The following is a 23,148-nucleotide window of genomic DNA, read 5'->3' on the forward strand; positions in this document are numbered from 1 at the left end:
TCAGTTTTGAGTCCTGGGGTAAACAAAACAAAGCACATGGGTCACTTTTACCCCTTCAATCGTTCAGAATATTTACAAGTAACTTGGCTCTATTTCCAATTTTTTTTATCTTGATCTGCTTCAGTTGTGTTTCTGGGATTTGGAGAGGGCTTTTCTTCATACTGTAATCTAATTGATGGCTTGGATGTAAAGCAGATCCAAAAAATTTATAGTACCCTGTGTATCTTCTGATCTTTTTATTTGACTAATGTACTTAGATTGTACTCCTCCCATAATGCATCCATGGTGCACGTCAACAGCAGATTAATCAATATTTGAAATTAGTACAATTAATGTGCAGACAGCAATTGTTTGCTTTTCGCACCAGATTATAAACTGTGCACTTCCTGTACAAATGGTAAACATTCCCTTTTAGAATTGTTATCACTACAGTGTCAGTTTTTGTGTTGTGTGTACTGTGAAAACAGGTTAAAGAACTGAACTAAAATTGGCAGGTCAATATGGTGAATATGAAAAGCTGAATATTAGAATTTATATAATGCAATCTTAAACAACTTGCATAACAAAATACCACAAGTTGATTTCAAATTTCTCCATTTTCATTTGTTGTTTTTATTTCATAGAAGTTTTTAAGGAATAAAAGAAAATGGGAATACTGTCAACTAGCTCTTTTCAAATGAAAATTGCATTTCTATTCATAAGGTGCATGGCAATAAAACAGGTTAACAGGTTTTGGGGTAGATGTTGACTTTTGTGACCATAAAATCAGTGACAGAGTTCCAACAGTTCATTTCACAACTTTTCAGATTTCAAAATCTTGCTGCTGATTTGCTGTCACCTATCTTAGAATATTGCAAATCAGCATCATCTTGACAAATGTTTCAGTTTATCAAACATTTGGCGTATGATGGTCTAATAAAGATTTGAATATACCAAGTGTTAAATCAGGACACTCTCATATAAGAGATGATATTCTATTTTCTTGGCTTGCCTATTTTCAAATATTCAAATTACAACAAGCTTTATCTTTAGGTAACAGTGCTTCAGTTTGTGTCAGCTGGCATAATTTAAGATTATTTCTTCTGTCAAACACAATTCCAATTTTCTCTTCAGTGATTCTTTCCAAACAACAATAAACTTCCAGTCAATCTCCTTTGATTGGGAAAGTAAGTGAATGAAGTCAAGATTTACCACATTCATATGTACTCAAACATGTTTTTTTACCAATTATAGTTCGTTATCATCGTAGTTTACCTTTGTCAGATATTTGGAGCAGGAATTTGACTTTTTGAATAGGTCGAGAGAACCAAACCCATCATACTGGTTCCTGGTCAAGGACAGACAGGGTCTCAATTTGGAGGGCCAGTACGAGGCTATCAACATGAAAGGAGCTGCAGGCTGCTGCTACAGAGAGGCCATCTCCACCAAGACTGTCTATAGTATTTTCCATCTCTACCAGTATTGCATCTGCATCATAGTTGTTTAACGTAGTTTGCTGGCACTGATCCTCCCGATGTCTTTGCTTTGTCTTTGGAGTATCTAGTGATTACTGATGGACGATGTACCATGAGAGAGTATTTATAGAAGAGGCACTGCTCTAAGATAATAATAAAGTTTATTGAGTAATAGCAGTAGCACAACTTCATTTGGTCAGGTATAATCATGAGGACATTAGGCAGCTGGAACAGAAATACCTGCTCCCTTTGAAAACCTGAGTCAAACACCTTGTTTCAAAACAAAGACTGTGTATAATATCAATAGAAAAGGTGGAGTCAATGTAATATGAACGTTTAACACCTTCAGAACCACTGCCATATGCAACAGTGATTGCAACTGTGAGGCCACCATTATTATAGATCATAGAAAAGTACAACACAGAACAGGCCCTTCGGCCCACAATGTTGTGCCGAGGATTATTCCTAATCTAAAATAAAATTACCTAACCTACACACCCCTCAATTCTCTGCTGTCCATGTGCATGTCCAGCAGTCGCTTAAATGTCCCTAATGACTCTGCTTCCACCACCACAACTGGCAACGCATTCCATGCATTCACAACTCTCTGCAAAAAGGACCTACCTCTGACATCTCCTCCTAATATCTTAAAACGATTACCCCTCATGCCAGTCAATCCTGCCCTGGGGAAAAGTCTCTGTCTATTGACTCTATCCAAGCCTCTCATTTCCTTGTATATATCGACCAGGTCAGCTCTCTTCCTCCTTCTCTCCAGAAAGAAAGGTCCAAGCTTAGTCAACCTGTCTTTGTAAGACAAGCCCTCCAGTCCAGGCAGCATTCTGGTAAACCTTCTTTGCACCCTGTCCAAAGCCTCAGTATCTTTCCTATTATAGGGTGACCAAAACTGGACACAGTATTCCAAGTGTGAACTCACCAGGTTCTTGTAGAGCTGCAGCAAAACCTCACAGCTCTTAAACTTGATTTTAATGAAAGCCAAAACACCTTATGCTTTCTTAACAATCCTAGCCACTTGGGTGGCAACTTTGAAGGATCTATGCACTCGAACACTGAGATCCCTCTGTTCCTCCACACTGCCAAGAATCCTGTCTTTAATCCTATATTCATCATTCAAGTTTGACCTTCCAAAATGCATCACTTTGCATTTATCCAGGTTGAACTCCATCTGCCATTTCACAGCCCAGCTCTGCATCCTGTGTCGCACTGCAGTCTGCAGTAGCCCTCTATACTATTGAGACACCTACAACCTTTGTGTCATCTGCAAATTTACAAACCCACCCCTCAACCTCCTCATCCAAGTCATTTATAAAAACTACAAAGAGCAGAGGCCCAAGAACAGAGCCCTGCGGGACACCACTTACCACTGACCTCCAGGCAGAATACTTTCCATCTACAACCACTCTCTGCCTTCTGTCAGCCAACCAATTCTGAATCCAGATAGCCAAATTTCCCTGCATCCCATACCTCCTGACTTTATGAATGAGCCTACCATGGGGAACCTTATCAAATGCCTTGCTGAAGTCCAAATACACCACATCCACTGCTCAACCTTCATCAACCTGCCTCGTCACCTCCACAAAGAACTCAATAAGGTTTGTGAGGCATGACCTGCCACTCACAAAGTCATGCTGTCTGCCTTTAATCATGCTATGCTTTTCCAAATAGTCATAAATCATATCCATCAGAATTCTTTCCAAAACCTTGCTGACCACAGACTTAAGACTGACTGGTGTGTAATTGCCAGGGATTTCCCTATTACCCTTCTTGAAAAGAGGAACAACATTTGCCTCCCTCCAATTTTCTGGTATGACTCCCAAGGAAAGTAAGGAAGCAAAGATCTTCGCCACTGGCTTATCAACCTCCTTTTTCACTTCCCGAATAAATCTGGTCTGGCCCTGGAGACTTATCAATCTTAATGTTTGCCAAAATTTCCAGCACATCAACTTTGTCAATCATATCTGTTCAAGCCTATTTTCCAGCTCCTCAAAGATCTCATTCACAATAAGGTCCCTTTCCTTGGTGAAAGCCGAAGCAAAAAATCATTTAGGGCTTCCCCATCTGCTCCGACTCCACGCATAAGTTCCCTACGCTATCCCTGATTGGCCCTACCTTCTCCCTGATCATTCTCTTATTCCTTATGCATAAGTAGAATGCCTTTGGGCCTAATCCTCCTTTGCAAGCCTTTTTCATGCCCCTCCTGGCTCTCCTCAGTCCATTACTGAGCTCCTTTCTAGTCAGCCTCTAATCCTCTAAAGCTGTGCTGGATCCTTGCTTCCTCCACCTTATGTAAGCTGCCTTCTTTCTTTTGGTGAGAAGGTCCTCTGTTTTTGTCATCCCAGGCTCCTTAATCTTACCCCTGTCTCACAGGAACAAATTTGTGCATCACTCACAGCAATTGCTCCTTGTGGAGATGGAGCTCCTCCACTGGATAACCTGTGGTCACATATCTGGCAGATAGATAGAGTGACCTCAGAGTCAAGCTGAATTGTTGATCTCCCCATTCTACTGATGGGAGGCTGGTCCCATTCTATAGACCAACTGGAAATACCAATTGGAGTCGGAATAGGACATTCAGCCCCTGAATCTGTTCTACCATTTGATAAGATCGTTGCTGATCTGATTGTGGCATTAAATCTAATCTCCTTTATACTTATTTACGTCTTGTAACATTTGACAGCCTTGTCAATCAAGAGCTATCTAACCTCTCCTGCAATATTTTCAATGACTACACCTCTGCTGCTCTGTGAAAGAGAATTCCAAAGGTTGATGATCCTGTGAGAGAAAATTGACATTCTTCGAGGAAATCATATAAGGGTTAGGTAAAGGATCAATGGATGGACTGTCCATAAGAAGACACGTCAAAGACTATTTCTGAGAATAAAAGCTCATGATATAGGAAGCAGGATATTAGCATGGACAGACAATTGGCTGGCTAACAGAAAATATTTGGCATAAATGGATAATTTTCCGGCTGGCAAAGTGTAACAAGTGATGTACCACTGGGATCAGTGTTGAGGCCTCAACATTTTACAATTTAAAAAAAATTAATTGGGTGAAGGGACCAAAAGTATGGTAGCTATATTTGCTGGTGACACCAAGATAGATAGGAAAGTAAGTTGTGAAGAGGACATAAGGAGGCTAGAAAAGACATGACAAAGTTAAGTGAGTGAACAAAGATCTTCCAAGTGCCATTTCATATGGAGAAAGGTGAATTTTTCAGTTTTCACAAAAAGGATAGAAAAGAAGCATTTATCTAAATGGTGAAAGATGCAGAGGGACCTCGGCTTTCTACTGCATGAATCACAAAAGATTAGTATACACTTTCCACTAGAAGTTAGGAAACCTAATGGAGTTATAGAGGTCTACAGTACAGAAAAAGGCTCTTGAACCCATCTAGTCTGTGCCAGTCAAAAACAAGAACCTAATTATTCGAATCTCATTTTCCAGTATTTGGCCCCATAGCCTTGTATGACTTGGCGTTGAAAGTATAATTCTAAATACTTAATGTTACAAGGGTTTCTGCTTTTACCATGCTTATATGTCATGAATTTCAAATACCTAGTATCCTCTGGGTGAAAAGGTTTTTCCTCACATATCTTCTAAACCTCTGCCTCTTACCTTAAATCTATGGCCCCTGGTTATTGCCCCTTCACCAAGGGGAAAAAAAAAATCCCTCCTGTGTATCCTTTCTATGCCCCTCATAAATTTATACATATAAATCAAGTCCTATCTCAGTCTTCTCTTAATGGAATGTTTGCATCAATTATTAAATGCAAAAGCAGATAGATTATACTTCAGTCACTCACAACACTTGTGAAACTACATCTGGAGTTCTGTGTATAGTATTGGTAGCCTTTTAAGGAAGGGTGTAAATTTATTGGAAGCAGTTCAGAAAATGTTAACTGTAGTATGACTTGGAATGAGCAGGTTTCTTATTAGATATTGAACAGACTAATCTTGTATCTACTGATGTTAAGAAATTTCAGAGATGACGATTGGAGTATAAAAGATCTTGAGGGTTGTTGTGGAAAGGATGTTTTCACGTATAGGTTAATATAGAATAGAGGTTGCTTTTCTTAAAACATGTAACCTATTAATGACAAAGATGAGATTTTCTTTCTAAAAGTCATGAGCATTTGGAATCCTTGAATATTTTGAAAGCAGAAGTTTGTAGATTTTTGTTAAACAGGGTGGTGACTTGTTATTAGGAGAAGGCATGAATATGGACTAATCAGCTGAGTTCTGATCCTATTAAATGGTTTTAGCAGCTAAGTGGCCTACTCCTGTCCCTGATTTGTATGTTTATATCTTTTCTGAGTGTCATGAACAATCCCCTTAAATACCTGTCTTTTCATTGTTTGATCTGTTTTCCAACTTCATTTTGCCATCATTGTCTTAGTAACTTTGTCATTTCATTTATTTAAGGATAGATGGATACTTGCACATGCAAATTAATGCAAAATCAATTACTATTCCGCACTGACAGCTATGTATTTTCTCACTTACTCAACTCATCCAAATCACTCTGAAATCTCTTTATTTCATCTCACCGCTCAAAATTTGTCTTAGTTTGTGTCATTAACAGACTTTGAAAATATTTCACTTAATTTCTTCATTCAAATCATTAATAATGTGAATAGCTTGGGGCCCCAAGCACTTATTCATGTGGTACTCCACTTGCCAAGCCTTCCATTGTGAAAATGACTTATCTGTTCCTGTTCTCTGTTTCCTGTCTGCTAACCAATTCTTAATCCATACTGGTATATCATCACCAATCTCATGTGCTCCAAACTTGTGCACTAACCACTTACATGGTACCTTATCAAAAACATTCCAGAAGGAATGTTTAAACCAAGACTATAATGAGGCAAGGTGCTGTTGGCTTGGCCAAATCCAAACTATGCATGAATCAACAATTTACCATTGAAGAAGTGACATTTGATAGCATGTTGACAAGACCTTTCATCATGTTGGTATTGCCTGAGAACAGACTAATCAGCTGGTAATTCACACAGTTGGGTTTGTACTGCTCAATGTGCACAAGGTAATACTGGGTAATTTTCTACATTGTCAGGTGGATGCTATTGTTGTAGCTGTACTGGAACAGCTTGGCTATAAGTATGACAAGTTTTGGAGCACAGCTCCTCAGTACTATTGGCTTTTAAATATCCAGTCCTTTCATTGATTTCATAAATCACATGGACTTAATCAAATTAGCTGAACACTGGCATCTGTGAGGCTGAAAACCTCAGAAGGGGACCAAAATGGACTACTCACTCAGTTTTTGCACTAACATGTTTGGTTGTGTTATCACTGAGAATGGAGAAATTTCTGGAGATGCCTCTTCCAGTGAGTTACCACCATTATTCATTACTCGGTGCAGCAGGACAGTAGAGCTTTGTTCTGATTGGTTGGTTGTGAAATCATTTAGCCATGTCTACTACCTGCTGCTTATGCTATTTTGCATGCATATTGTTCTGTGTTGTAGCTTCACCAGGTTGACATCTCATGTTTAGGTTTGTCTGGTGCAATTTAGTCACCTTGCAGCCATGTTTTCGAAATGGCTAACCAATTTTACATTTTAATTCTATTTGTGATGATAAATCATTCACTTTGTTAAGAATGCAATGTGTATTTTGAAACATAGCTTTTTGTTTTGTTTATCGACCATTTTTTAAAAACTCTAGGCTTGCAGCCTCATGTCCCAACACACTATACTTCCTATTATAAATAGGATCCCTACAGTGTGGAAACAGGCCCTTAGGCCAACAAGTCCACACCAATCCTCTGAAGAGTAACCCACCCGGACCCATTCCCCTACATTTCCCCCTGGTTAACATAGAACATAGAACATTACAGCACAGTACAGGCCCTTCGGCCCTCGATGTTGCGCCGACCTGTCTTACCAATCTGAAGCCCATCTAACCTACTCTATTCCATGTACGTCCATATGCTTGTCTGATGACAACTTAAATATACTTAAAGTTGGCGAATCTACTACTGTTGCAGGCAAAGCATTCCATACCCTTACTACTCTCTGAGTAAAGAAACTACCTCTGACATCTGTCCTATATCTATCACCCCTCAATTTAAAGCTATGCCCCCTCGTGCTCACCGTCACCATACTTGGAAAAAGGCTCTCCCTGTCCACCCTATCTAACCCTCTGGTTATCTTATATGTTTCTATTAATAGACAATAGATGCAGGAGTAGGCCATTCTGCCCTTCGAGCCTGCACTGCCATTCAATATGATCATGGCTGATCATTCCTAATCAGTATCCTGTTCCAGCCTTATCTCCATACCCCTTGACTCCACTATCTTTAAGAGCTCTATCCAATTCTTTCTTAAATGAATCCAGAGACTGGGCCTCCACTGCCCTCTGGGGCAGAGCATTCCACACAGCCACCACTCTCTGGGTGAAGTAGTTTCTCCTCATCTCTGTCCTAAATGGTCTACCCCGTATGTTTAAGTTGTGTCCTCTGGTTCGGCATTCCCCCATCAACGGAAATATGTTCCCTCCTGCCAGAGTGTCCAGTCCTTTCATAATCCTATACGTTTCAATCAGATCCCCTCTCAGTCTTCTAAACCCAAGGGTATACAAGCCCAGTCGCTTCAGTCTTTCCGTGTAAGGCAATCCTGCCATTCCAGGAATTGACCTCGTGAACCTACGCTGCACTCCCTCAATAGCCAGAATGTCTTTCCTCAAATTTGGAGACCAGAACTGTACACAGTACTCCAGGTGTGGTCTCACCAGGGCCCTGTACAGCTGCAGAAGCACCTCTTTGCTTCTATACTCAATCCCTCTTGTTATGAAGGCCAACATGCTATTAGCCTTCTTCACGACCTGCTGTACCTGCATGCTTGCCTTCATTGACTGGTGGACAAGAACACCCAGATCTCTCTGAACAGCCCCTTTACCTAATTTGATACCATTGAGGTAGTAATCTGCCTTCCTGTTCTTGCCACCAAAGTGGATAACCAGACATTTATCCACATTAAACTGCATCTGCCATGCATCTGCCCACTCACCTAACTTGTCCAGGTCACCCTGTAATCCCCTAACATCCTCATCACATTTCACCTACCACCTAGCTTTGTGTCATCAGCAAATTTGCTAATGTTATTGCTGATACCATCTTCTATATCATTTACATATATTGTAAAAAGCTGCGGTCCCAGCACGGATCCCTGCGGTACCCCACTGGTCACTGCCTGCCATTCCAAAATGGAGCCGTTAATCACTACCCTTTGTTTCCTATTAGCCAACCAATTCTCTATCCAATCTAGTACTTTGCCCCCAATCCCATGCGCCCTAATTTTACTCACTAACCTCTTGTGTGGGACTTTATCAAAAGCTTTCTGAAAGTCCAGGTGCACTACATCCACTGGATCTCCCTCGTCCATCTTCCGAGTTACATCCTCAAAAAATTCAAGAAGATTAGTCAAGCATGATTTCCCCTTCATAAATCCATGCTGACTCTGTCCTATCCTGTTACTATTATCCAGATGTGCCGTAATTTCATCCTTTATAATAGACTCCAGCATCTTTCCCACCACTGAGGTCAGACTAACTGGTCTATAATTTCCTGCTTTCTCCCGCCCACCCTTCTTAAAAGTGGCACAACATTAGCCGCCCTCCAATCCTCAGGAACCGACCCCGATTCTATTGAACTCTGGAAAATAATCACCTCTCAACCTTCTTCTCTCTAACAAAAACAGCCTCAAGGCCCTCAGCCTTTCCTCGTAAGACCTTCCCTCCATACCAGGCAACATCCTTGTAAATCTCCTCTGCATCCTTTCCAAAGTTTCCACATCCTTCCCATAATGTGGTGACCAGAACTGTACACAATACTCCAAGTGCAGTCGCACCAGAGTTTTGTACAGCTGCAGCATAACCTCATGGTTCCGGAACTCGATCCCTCTATTAATAAAAGCTGAAACACTTTATGCCTTCTTAACAACCCTGTCAACCTGGGTTGCAACTTTCAAGGATCTGTGTACATGGACACCGAGATCGCTCTGTTTATCTCCACTACCAAGAATCTTACCATTAGCCCAGTACTTTGCATTCTGGTTACTCCGACCAAAGTGAATCACTTCACACTTGTCTGCATTAAACTCCATTTGACACCTCTCAGCCCAGCTCTGCATCCTATATCTGTCTCTCTGTAACCTACGACATCCTTCGTCACTATCCACAACTCCACCGACCTTAGTGTCGTCTGCATATTTACAACCCACCCTCCTGCGCCCTCATCCAGGTCATTTATAAAAATGATGAACAGCAGTGGACTCCACACCGACCCTTGCGGTACACCACTAATAATGGACACCAAGATGAACATGTTCCATCAACTACAACCCTCTGTTTTCTTTCAGCAAGCCAATTACTGATCCAAACTGCTATATCTCCCACAATCCCATTCCTCCGCATTTTGTACAATAGCCTCCTGTGGGGAACCTTATCAAACGCCTTGCTGAAATCCATATACACCACATCAACCGGTTTAATCTCCTGTTTGGTCACTTTCTCAAAGAATTCAATAAGGTTTGAGAGGCATGACTTACCCTTCACAAAACCTTGCTGACTATCCCTAAACAAATTATTCCTTTCTAGATGATTATAAATCCTATCTCTTATAGCCTTTTTCAACACTTTACCAACAACTGAAGTTAGGCTCACTGGTCTATAATTACCAGGATTGTCTCTACTCCCCTTCTTGAACAGGGGAACCACATTTACTATCCTCCAGTCTTCTGGCACTATTCCTGTAGACAATGATGATTTAAAGATCAATGCCAAAGGCTTGGCAATTTCCTCCCTGGCTTCCCAGAGGATCCTAGGATAAATCCCATCTGGCCCAGGGGACTTATTTATTTTCACACTCTGCAGGATTTCTAATACCTCTTCCTTGTGAACCTCCATCCCACCTAGTCTAGTAGCCAGTATCTCAGTATTCTCCTTGACAACATTGTCATTTTCTAGAGTGAATACTGTTGAAAAATATTCATTTAGTGCTTCCCCTATCTCCTCTGACTCCACACACAACTTCCCACTACTATCCTTAATGGTTAATGCACCTAACCAACACATCCCTGAACACTATGGGAAATTTAGCATGGCCAACCCACCTGACCTGCACGTGGGAGGAAACTTGAGCACCTGGAAGAAACCCATGCAGACACAGGGAGAATGTGCAAACTCCACACAGACAGTTGCCCAGGGCTGGATTCAAACCCAGGTCCCTGGTGCTGTGATGCAGCAGTGCTAACCACTGAGCCACCGTGCCGCCCTAATTCAGATATTCAAGTTATCCTTACATTTATCGCTAACATTTTCCATCCTGGCCCATTCCCTTTAGTTCCTTATCCATCTCTATTAATGTTATCTGTACTGTTCCAGTTGTTGAACTCTCCCAGAACACTATTCACAGCATGGTGAGGGAGGGCATCCTGATTGTGGGTCACCTCATTAAATGACTGTCCATCACACGTCTCTTCCTAATCTCACCTCCAAGATGATAATGCTTGGGCAGTAGGGTGCTAGATAACTGCCAGGCTGAGCATAGGCAACATATTATGCCCCCATAACTGCCTCCATTCTCCACCTGCGATCAGGGCAAAAATTCAGCCATTAGTTCCTATATTTTTTCATATTTTGTTCAGCAGACAGTTGGAAAATCCTTTTACTCATATGTTTTACTTGCAATTATTTCTGTGAAAATGTTGATATGAGATTAAATTTTATTTTGTTTTCATGAAAATCAATCACCTGAGGAAAATACCAATCCCTGCATCTGATATTCTGAAGAGAATTTACATTTTTTAAAATCTGGAAAATGTCAAATATAAATTTGTGGCATATTAGTTAATTTCAATTCAACATACATTAAAAGTTGGAAAATAGATTTTATTTAGTCTGCTAATTTGAAAAGCTTAAACATTTTAGATTCATTTTTGTCACATTTTATAATAATATAAGATGAATGGAACCCACTGTTCTGTTCTGCAATGAGAAAGTGCTATAAGATTCTCAGGTAACGTGGGAATGTGTATATATTGAGTTCAAGACTAAACTGGAGTTTCCACATAGCCTTGCAAAGAAGGGTCAGAGATTACTTTCCTGACTAATGTCAGAGAAATAAGAAGGAGCTTGATTGAAGTTGAAAACTGGAACTCATGATTCTGTATCCCCAGGCTAGTTGCAGAGCTGACCCATCTGAAGTTGCCCAGAAACTGTCCACTTTGTGCCCGGTGTTAATCACGTCTTGGATTCCTGAAAGTGTTTTAAATAGCATTCCAGCATTGTAACAGAGAGGCTGAACGAACATTTCCATGTATTTTTGAAGAGGATATATGAGTTACCCCATTTCACCCCACCTGGAATGTTATGTTCAAGTCTTTGACACCGTTATGGCTCCAGATTTTACAAATAAGGTGGTTTTGCCTGACTCCTGCAGATTTTGGCAGGGTCAGTACCAGAAGTCACCAACAGATATTTGAAATAGGTTTGCAAGTCTGTCTGCCTCATTCTATTTTGTCTTCATGCTGTTCCCTTCAAGTTTTATCAGAGACACATTTACCTTCTGGATCACTGATAATGGAATACTTTCTGGTGAGGGTTAAAACCAGACTGGTCCTACACTCTGCTATGACTCTTCTCTGTCCAAGTAATGAGTCGATCTTCATGTCTGGTCAACGTCCTTATAGACAATCAATCTAAGATTTCCAACCCAGAAAAGGAATTCTATAACCTTTACACTGACCAGCCATTGTCTTGAGTATAAAATTCATATAGTTTTGTTCATGAGTTTGCATCCATCACCTCCCAGGAATACAAGGGAATCAAGAGACCAGTATGAAAGAGGATCTTAAAAAATATTTGTAGTAAAATAAAGTAGTTGTGGAGAAATTAATGGTATTGCAAGTTGATAATCCCATGGACACAATGATTTATATCCAAGGGTGTGAAAGGAGTGATAGTACAGATAGTGGATGAATCGGTGACCATCTTCCAAAATTCTACCGGTTCTGAAACAGCACCAGTAGGTTGAAAATGCCAGCCTATTGGATAACAAAGGGCAGAAAGAGAAAATGGTGAACTCCCTTTTATAATAAAAACAAAATCCTTCCAATTTCCATCCTTCTCTCATCTTCACCTGGTCCATCGCTGACTTCTCTTCCATTCCTTGATGTCACTGTTTCCATTTCTGAGGATAGATTGACCACTGACTCCTACAGTTATATTGATTACCTTTTTCTTCACCTTGTTTCCTGCAAGGATTCCTTGCCATTTAGCTATTATCTCATTAACTGGTAAAATATATTTGTTCCTGTGTCTTATCATCTTATTCCATCCTCCCAGTTTCACCATTTCTGTTGCATCTGTTCTGATGACGTTGCCTTTTACAGGGGTACCTCTGAAATGGCCTCAATAATTTTCCTCAACTGATGCTTCCCTCCCTCTGTAGTTGACAGCACCCTCAGGTATGGGCAGAAGTGGGTACTGCAGATACTGGAGATCAGAATCAAGATTAGAGTGGTGCTGGAAAAGCACAGCAGGTCGGGCAGCATCTGAGGAGCAGGAAAAATCAACGTTTCTGGCAATAGCCCTTCATCAAGAATAAGGTCTCATTCCTGTTGAAGGGCTTTTGCCAGAAACGTTGATTTTTCCCGCTCCTTGGATGCTGCCTGACCTGCTGTGCTTTTACAGCACCACTCTAACCTTGACTCAGCACCCTCAAGTATGTCCAACCGATATTCCACACTTCTGTCCTCAGCCTTTCCCCTCCCTCTCAGAACAATAACAGGGCTTCACTTGTCCTTACTTTCTACCCCAATAATCTCCGCGTTAAAAGTTCATCCTCTGCCATTTCCACCACTTCCAGCAAAATACTGGATCATTTTCAACATATCACATTATAACTAGTGGAGTGTTACAGGGATCATTGCTGAGGTTCAACTATTTGTTATGCATATTAATAATTTGGAAAATAGAACTCATTGTATTATAGCCAAATCTGTTAATGATACAATTAGGAAAGGTAGGAAAGTAAAATGTGAGATGGATAAAAAAAGTTTGCAAACAGATTTAGATTAGTTAAGCAAGAGAATGAAAATTTGGTAGATAAAATATAATGTGAAAAAATGTAGTTTTGTCAACTTTGGCAGAGAATAAAATAGAAGTATATTACTCAAATAGAAAGAGACTATAGAATACTATTGTAAGTAATTAAGAAGGCAAATTATATGTTAACCTTTATGGAAGTCCATCAAGTATAAATACAGGGAGTCTTACTACCAGGCATCCTACAAACAAGATTATTGCATACAATTTTGGTCTCCTTACTTAAGAAAGGAGATAATAGAGAATAGAGAAACTAATAGAGAAAGTGAAGTCACATGGTGTGCAGGGTATTCTAGCTAAGTGGATAAAGAACTGGTTGAGCAACAGGAGACAGAGAGTAGTAGTTGAGGAGAGTTTCTCAAAGTGGAGAAAGGTGACCAGTGATGTTCCACAGGGGTCAATGTTGGGGCCACTGTTGTTTGTGATATACCTAAATGATCTGGAAGAGGGCACTGTTGGTATGATCAGTACGTTTGCATATGACACGAAGATTGGTGGAGTAGCAAAAAGCATAAGGGACTGTCAAAGAATACAGGGGAATATAGATAGACTGGAGAGTTGGCCGGAGAAGTGGCAGGTGGAGTTCAATCCAGATAAATTTGAGGTGATGCATTTAGGCAAGTCTAATTCTAGAGAAATTACACAATGAATGGAAGAGCCTTGGGAATCGTTGATGAGCAGAGAGATCTGGGAGTTCAGGTCCATTGTACCCTGAAGGTTGCTGCATAGGTGGATAGAGTGGTCAAGAAGGCATATAGTATGCTTGCCTTCATCGGATGGGGTATTGAGTATAAGAGCTGGCAGGTCTTTAACATAAATTGTACATGACACTGGTTCGGCCACATTTAGAATACTGTGTACAGTTCTGGGCGCCACATTACCAAAAGGATGTGGACGCTTTGGAGAGGGTGCAGAGAAGGTTTACGAGGATGTTGCCTGGTATGGAAGGTGCTGGCTATGAAGAGAGGTTGAGTAGGTTAGGTTTGTTTTCATTAAAAAAAAGGAGATTGAGGGGGGACCTGATTGAGGTTTACAAAATCATGAAGGGTATAGACAGGATGGATAGAGACAAGCTTTTTCCCAGGGTGAAGGATTCAGGAATGAGAGGTCACGCTTTCAAAGTGAGAGGTGGAAAGTTTAAGGGGGATACACATGGCAAGCACTTCACACAGAGTGTGGTGGGCATCTGGAATGAGTTGCCAGCAGAGGTGGTAGAGGCAGGCATGATAGATTCATTTAAGATGTGTCTGGACAGATGCATGAGTAGATAGGGAGAAGAGGGATACAGATGCTTAGGAACTGGGCAACAGGATTTAGACAGTAGATTTGGATCAGCTCAGGCTTGGAGGGCTAAAGGGCCTGTTCCTGGGCTGTAAATTTTCTTTGTTCGTTAGTTGCCATTTAGAGAAGATTTATTCAACTCTGAGATGAAGAGGTGCTGTTATGGGGAAATATTGGACAGGTTGGATGTATACCCATGAGAGTTTAGAAGAATGAGACACAATCTAATTGAAATATATAAGATTCTGAGGGGGCATCACTAGTTTACTGCTGAGAGGAGGTTTTCCCTCATGGGGAGATCTAACATCAAGAGGACATAGCTTCAAAATAGGGGTTCTCACTTAAGACAGAGTTTAATGGAAATTTACTCTCTTAGAAAGTTGTCAGTCTTTGAAATTCCCTTCCCTAAAAAAGCAGCAGAAACTGGATCTTCAAATGTATTCAAGGCTGAGCTGGACAATGTAGTCAAGGATTATTGGGAACAAACACAAGCGTGAAGCTAAGGTCACAGGCAGATCAGCCATAATATTATTGAATGGCAGAGAGGCTCAATGAGCCAAATGTCCTACTACTCCCATTTTTATAATTTCTGATCACTATCATGTTGTCAGCTCACTTGTTCCCTGTGTTACAATTGCCTCCCACAGTTAAAATTCAAATCTGTGCCAAACGTCATGTATTTTCACAGTGTAAAGAGGTCGTTGATTCTTTGGGCAGGGACAGAAGGTAATGTTATTATATCAATTTAATTTTACATGAGTTTAAATTTATTTCTTGTAAATGTGAAATTAAATTCTACTAAATAGTTTGGCAGAACATGAATGCCCAAAGTACTAATTACTGAATTTGGAAATAAATGCAGGCCAAGAACATGAATATCAATATTAGCAATTTTCTTTCAGCAGATATATATTTAAACAGAAGCATTTTTTTCGTGAGGGTAAGAATTTATTTGGTACTAACATTTGGAGCTCTCTGCATTCTCAGTTTTTAACAGAATTGCTTAATAAAAACTGAAGTAACCTAGGTTAAAATACATGTTTGAATATAATTATTGAATAATTTCAAAAAGAGCTGTCTTTTGTAGATTCATTTCAAAGCAAGATTGAGTATGTATTGCTACTTATGGATGGATGTTTGAAGTGTAGGCTGTTAGCAGAGATTCTAATTCATTTCAATACACATAGATGATACCAGATGTCTGGTTGCATTTGGACAGTTAAGCAAAATTTATGCCTTTACTTCAGTTCATTTTTTTGCAAAAGATACAAGAGACTAAAGCAAGATTTCATGAGACAGTCATTACCACGCATTCTTTTCCCATCCATTCTAAAATATTGACATACAAGGCCTTCATTTATAGAATGAGAGAGGAAGGAGTTTTCTTCCTTTTCCGATTTTTTCCAAATTTTACCAAGTCATGTGCTAAACGATTCATTTAGGCAGCCTGAATTAAACTGGCCTATAATTTCATAATTTCGCTTCTGGGAATAACCTTGTCTGTGACAATCAGACACATTGTCCTATTGCCCAAAATGGACAGTGTTGGGATGGCAGTGTATGATACCAATTAGTGGACACAGTATGTCTGCACTGGTGTTTTTATTCAAGTTAGTAACATAATAACAAATAGGAATGTTCTCTGTAAATATTCTTATTCCTTTAGTTGAAAGTAAAACAACAGTGTTTAACAACAGGAAATTGACTAGTCTATGAACAAGCTTTTGACAGTAATTATTTTAATACACCCTATTCAATCAATTTAATATAATATTAAATTCTACCATTATGGTGGAAATTCAGCAGCTATAATGTGTTGCTCAAGATAAGTGTTGATTTTCCATGTAGTTTTGAATATACATTGTTCACTAGAAGCAATAAATGCACCCGAATGTTACGGTGAGCTTCAAAATTTCACATGCAAGTGCCTAATACACTTTCATCTTTACTATTAGAAAACATATCCTGATGCCATTCGAAAACTTAAGCAATGACAATGGTAATAAGCCCTCATCTCTTAGCTACGTTAGTCTCATCCACTGCAGCAGTTCAAGAAGGCAATTCACCACTGCCTTATCAAGGGCAACAAAGGTGGGCAAGAAATGCTGGTCCAGCCAGCGATGCAACATCCTGCGAGTGAATGAATAAAAATATTGAAAGGCATTTGTTCTATAAGTAAAAAAAAGATCAATTTTGAATTCAATTCAGTTGACAAGAATGAAACTGTTCTCAAGACCCTTAAAAAAAACTGAAATTGCAGAGCAGTTTACCATATTTCTATAATTGCTATTGTCCTGATAGTAAATAACCAGTTCATAACTTCTGATTCATTTAATAATGTGTTATATTTTATAACAGTATAGAGAACAAACGCAGAACTAAGCACGTGCAGAAAAGCATCAATCCTGAATGGAATCAAACAGTGATTTACAAAAGCATCTCGATGGAGCAGGTAATTCTGTGATTTAGCATCACAACTGATAAACAAAACATTCCTTTCAACAAATAATGCTTGTCGAGATTTGGTGCAGAATCGATGGGTCAAATGACCTGCTTCTACGCTGTCTTGATTCAATTAGTCTATGAAATAAGGTGAAGTAGGACAATAGTCCACATTTTTGTAAAAGGACTGCTCCATGAGGAGTGACTGAATAGATTACAGTGCTGGCAAGGCCAGTTTTTTATTACCCCATCCCTGATTGCCCAGAGGGAAGTAAGGGTCAACCATATTGCTATAGGTCGTCTGTAGGGCAGACCAGGTAAAGATGGCGCATTTCCTTCCTCAAAGACATGAATGCAACAGATAGCCTTTTAACAACAATTGTTACATGGGAATCCTCCTCTATCAACATCCTGCAGGTTGCTATTGATGAGAAACTAGGTCAGAAGTCACATGACACCAGGTTATAGTCCAACAGATTTATTTCAAATCATCTGACAAAGGAACGGCACTCCAAAAGCTTGTTATTTGAAAAAACAACCTGTTAGACTATAACCTGGTGTTGTGTGACTTCTGACCTTATCTACCCCCCTGTCCAACAACATCACGTGCACATTATGAGAAATTGAACTGCTCTCACCATATAAACACAGTGGCTATAAGAGCAGGTCAGAGGCAGTGAACTCTGCAGTAACTTGCCTCCTGACTCCCCAAAGATTGTCCATGAATTAGAACATACAAGTTAGGAGTGTGATGGAATACACCCCAATTGCCTGGATGGGTGCAGATCCAATAACACTCAAGATGCTTTACACCATCCAGGGCAAAGTAGCTACCTGATTGGGACTACATCCACAAGCATCCACTCCCTCCATCACCAATGCTCAGTAGCAGCAGTGTGTACTATCTACAAGGTGCACTACAAAAATTCAATAGGATCCTTAGACAGCACCATTCAATCATGGTCACAACCATTCAGAAGGACAAGGGTAGCAGATTCATGGAGCACCACCAACTGCAAGGACCCCTTCAATCCACACACCGTCCTGTCGTGGAAATACATTGCAGTTCCTTCACTATCTCTGGGTCAAAATCCTGGAATTCCCTCCTTAATGGCATTGTGGGTCTACCTACAGCACATAGACTGTAGTGGTTCAAGGCGGCAACTCACTCCCACCTTCCCAAGAACATCTAGGGGCGGGCAATAAATGCTGACCCAGCCAGCAACACCTACAACCCATGAGAGAATAAAAACAAAAGTACTTGACATACCATCACCCCATTTCCTGCCCATTACCTTAAACCTCAAACTGATAGCTACTCAAGAACCAGACTATTGTTTCAGGCTGATGGTCTTCATTATTCACAACTGGCCAAAATGCCATAAACCAATCAGGTATTTGTTGCTGACCAAATCTTGGTACCAGCCCATCTGCAAACAGCCCCCTCCATTTTTTGAACTGAGCAACAATATACACACCATTTATTTCGGTGAATTAATTTTAAAATCTGCAGCAAGTCCTTCCACAATCTGGTTCTAAAACCATCCTTCTCTTCATTCAGTACACAATCAAAGATACAGAAAAAAAAACTCATAGAGTCATGGAGTGATAGAGTCATTAAGTCACATAGCCTCAGCTACTCTCCCAGACAGTGTATTGCAGATTGCCACCACCCACCGGGTGAAAAAGCCTTTCCTCACATCCCCATTAAACCTCCTGCCCTGTTAGTCATTAGACTACAGACCTGACCAGTCCAAAGATAACTTCCTTCCTCATTATCCATCACAAAAACCAATTATTTTATCAGCTGCAATTTTGTTATCACACCCTCTGCATTTAATGATAGAGTCATAGAGATGCACAGGTCAGGAAAAGATATTTCATCCCATCATATCTATGTCAGTCAAAAACAACAACCAACTATTCAAATCCTATTTTCCAGTATTCGACCTTGTATGCCTTGGCATTGAAGTGTACATCTAAATACTTTATTTAAAAGTTATGAGGATTTCTGTCTCTACCATGCCAACATTTCCAGTTTCTTACCATACCCTGGGTGAATTTTTCTTTCCCTCACATCTCTTCTAAATTTTCAGCCCCTCACCTTAAATTCATGCCTCAGGTCATTGATCTCTCCAGCAAAGGGAGAAGTTCCAACTTGTATACCCTGTCTATGCCCCTCATAATGTTCTACATCCCAAATATGTCACCCTCAGTCTACTCCACTCCAGGCAATATGATCTCAGTAGGTCCAATCTCTCCACAAAATTAAATCTTTCCAGCCTGACCAAAATGGCCACATACCATACAATTTATTTCATAAGTTCATACATTTTGGGAGCAGAATTAGGGCATTCAGCCCATCAAGTCTGCTCTGCCATTCGATAATGGCTGATATGCTCCTCTCTCCCATTTTCTTGCCTTCTCTCAATAACCCTTCAACCCATTACCAATTAAAAATCTGTCTAACTCCCCCCTTAAATTTACCCACTGTCCCAGCATCCACCAGACTTCGGGATAGCGAATTCCACAGATTCACAACCCTCTGGAAGAAGAAGTTTCTACTCAACTCTGTTTTAAATTTTCTTCTCCTTACCCTAAGACTATAATCTCTTGTCCTAGAATGCCCCACAAGAGGAAGCATCTGTTCCATGTCTACTTTATCCATACCTTTTATCATCTTGAATACCTCAATTTGATCTCCCCTCAATCTTCTAAAGTGCAGAGAGTATGGCCCTAAACTGTTCAATCTCTCTTCATACGACAAACCTGTTCATCTCTGGGATCAGGCAAAAGTGAGAACTGCACATGCTGGAGATTAGAATCAAAAGTGTGGTGCTGGAAAAGCACAACAGGTCAGGCAGCATCTGAGGAGCAAGAGAGTTGACATTTCGGACAAAAGCTCTTTAGCCACACATTCAACTGTATTATCATCCTATTTCTGGCCTCACTAGCAGGTGGCACAAGGAGTATTCCTGAGGTTATACCCCAGAGGTCGTGCTTTCCAACTTTCTACCTGACTTCCTAAATTCCATCTGAAGGACCTCAGTTCTATTTCTGCCTAAGTTGGAGACAAAAACAGTAATTGCTGGAAAAGCTCAGTAGGTCTTGCAGCATCTGTGGAGTGAAATCAGTGTTATCATTTTGGGTAAAGTGACCCTTGCTCTACCTATATCATTGGTACCAAAATGGATCACATCTTCTGACTGCTCATGCTCACCCTTTGAAATATCCTGTGCTCACTCAAAAACACCCTTGACCCTGACACCAAGGAGGCAACACACCATTCTTGAGTCTCGCTTGTGGTGGGTGAATTTAATTTCCCCAATATACATTGGGACTCCCTTAAGTGTCAGGGTCTTAGATGGAGCCGAATGTGTTAAGTACATCCAGGAGAGTTTCTTAAAATAATATAGATAGTCCAGCTAGGGAAGGGGCAATACTAGACCCAGTATTGGGGAATGAGCCTGGCCAAGCGATCCAAGTTTCAGTTAGGAGCAATGATTATAATTCTATAACTTTTAAGAAAGTAATTATAATTCTGTAAATTTTAGAAAGCTGTGGAAAAGGAGAAGACTGGTCCACAGGTGAAAATATGAAATATGAAGAAAGGCCAATTACAACAGTTTAGGAAACAGAAATCAAACAAGGCCCTTGAGGAGTAAAAAGGAATCTGAAAAGAACTTCAGAAAAGAAATTTGGAGGGCGAGAAGTTGGTCTAAAGAGAATCCTAAGACATTTTATACATATGTTAGGACCAAGAGATGAACAAAGGAAAGAATAGGTTCTCTGAAGGTCAAAGGATGAACTTATGTAACCAGTTTGACCTATTGGGAGAGGTTAAATAGGCTGGGGCATTTTGTCCCTGAAGCATTAGAGACTGAGGGGGCACCTTTTGGAGATTTATAAATCATGAGGGACATGGATAGGGTGAATAGCCAAAGGTCTTTTCCCAGGTTAGTCCAAAACTCGATGGCATAGGTTTAATGTGAGAGGGAAAAGGTTTATGAGGAAGCTATGCGGCAAACCTTTCATGCAGAAGGTGGTACATATTTGGAATGAGCTGCCAGAGCAAGTTGTGAAGGCGGGTACACTTTTAAAAGGCATCACGATGGGTACGTGAATAGAAAGGGTGTAGAGGGATCGGTTCAGGATATCCAGTCAGCATGGACGAGTTGGACCAAAGAGCCTGTTTCCATGCTGTATAACTCTATAACACGATGGCTGTAACTGGTTGAGGTCCTTAATGAGTACTTTGCACAGGTATTCACCAAGGAGCAAGACATGGATGGTGGTAAGTTTACAGAGGTGTTTGTGATATTCTAAGGCATGTTGATATTAAGAAGGAGGAGGTGTTTGGTGTCTTACTGAACAATAAGGCAAATCAGTCCCCAGGGCTTAATGGGATCTATTGAAGGACATTGAAGAAGGCAAGGAAGGACATTGCTGGGGTCTATTGGACCAGGTTATGATAGACTGCAGAATGCAGGAGGGCATGCCAGGAACAGCACCAGGCACAACTAAGAATGAGGTATAAATCATTGGAAAGAAATTTACCATGTTTCCAATGGTTTATATTGCCTGTATTGGAGTGTATTAGCCTTGGAAATCAGAGAAAATTTGTTTGTTATTACTAAAGCTTTGGAGCCTGAGGGCAGCCTGATAGAAGTGTATATAATTATGAGAAACATGGAGAAAGTGAATAGTCAGAGTCTCTTTCCCAGGGTGGAAATACCAAATAATGCAGATATAGTTTTAAGGTGAAAGGAACAAAGTTTAAAGGAGATGTATGAGGAAAGATTTTTATACAAAGTGTGGTCGGTGCCTGGAACATGCTGTCAGGGGACATCATAGAGACATAGAGTCATATAGCATGTAAACATATCCTTGCCAAACATAATCCAAACCTAAACTAGTCCCACCTACCTACTCCTGGTCAATATCCTTCCAAACCTTTCCTATTCATGTACTTATCTAAATGTTGTAACTATGCATGCTGGAAAGTTGGAAGAATGGCAGATGGAATTTAGTACAGACAAGTCTGAGATTAAGCATTTTAGGAGGTCAGATAGGGATTTATGCAGGAAGATCTTGTCTCATCAACTTGATTGAGTTATTTTAAGGAAGTAACGAAGGTGATTGATAAGTGGAGGGCATGCGATGTTATCTACATTGACTTTATTTAAGCAATTGTCAAGGTCTGTCATGGTAGGCTCATCCAAAAGATCAAATGGAATCCGTAGTGAGTTGGCAAGTTGGATCCAAAAGACAGAAGTGGGAAATTGTGTGTGGACCCTGTGGAGATCAGAGAGGTGCTAAACAAATATTTCCCATCAGTTTTCACTCAGGAAAAGGAGAATATTGTAGAGGAAAAGAATGAGATATGAGATATTAGACTAGAAAGGATCAAGGTTAGTAAGGAAGAGGTGTTATCAATTCTAGAAGGAGTGAAAGTAGACAAGTCCCCTGGGCCAGATGGGATTTATCTGAGGATTCTCTGGGAAGCTAGGAAGGAGATAGCAGAGCCTTTGGCTTTAATCTTTGAGTCATCATTGTCTACAGGTTTACCACGTCAGGACTGGAGGATTGCAAATGTTGTGCCTTGTTCAAGAAGGGAAGTAGAATTCACCCAAGTAATTATAGACCAGTAAGCCTTCCATCTGTTGTAGGAAACATTTTGGAAAGGATTATAAGAAGCAGGATTTATAATCATCTAGAAAGCAACAATTTGATTGCAGATAGTCAACATGGTTTCGTCAAGGGCAGATCATGTCTCACAAACCTTATTGAGTTTTTTTGACCAAACATATGGGTAAGAGTAGGGC

At 40.3% G+C, this 23,148-nt stretch overlaps 1 protein-coding gene across 10 annotated transcripts in view; it reads left to right on the forward strand.

The window, feature by feature from the left end:
* pcloa (piccolo presynaptic cytomatrix protein a) overlaps positions 1 to 23,148 on the forward strand; it is a 603,113-nt gene that overhangs the window by 421,665 nt on the left and 158,300 nt on the right. For 8 of the 10 annotated variants that reach the window (XR_011955333.1, XM_072563105.1, XM_072563109.1 and 5 more), the window contains one exon: positions 17,240 to 17,333. The exons of the other annotated variants lie outside the window; for them this stretch is intronic. Coding sequence is in view for 7 of the 8 variants with exons in the window: in XM_072563105.1 (XP_072419206.1) it covers positions 17,240 to 17,333 (94 nt within the window). In the remaining variant the exon portion in view is untranslated. The remainder of the gene's footprint in view (positions 1 to 17,239; positions 17,334 to 23,148) is intronic. 10 annotated transcript variants of the gene reach the window in all.

Source organism: Chiloscyllium punctatum, chromosome 44 (assembly GCF_047496795.1).
Source record: "Chiloscyllium punctatum isolate Juve2018m chromosome 44, sChiPun1.3, whole genome shotgun sequence".
Lineage (NCBI taxonomy): Eukaryota > Metazoa > Chordata > Chondrichthyes > Orectolobiformes > Hemiscylliidae > Chiloscyllium > Chiloscyllium punctatum.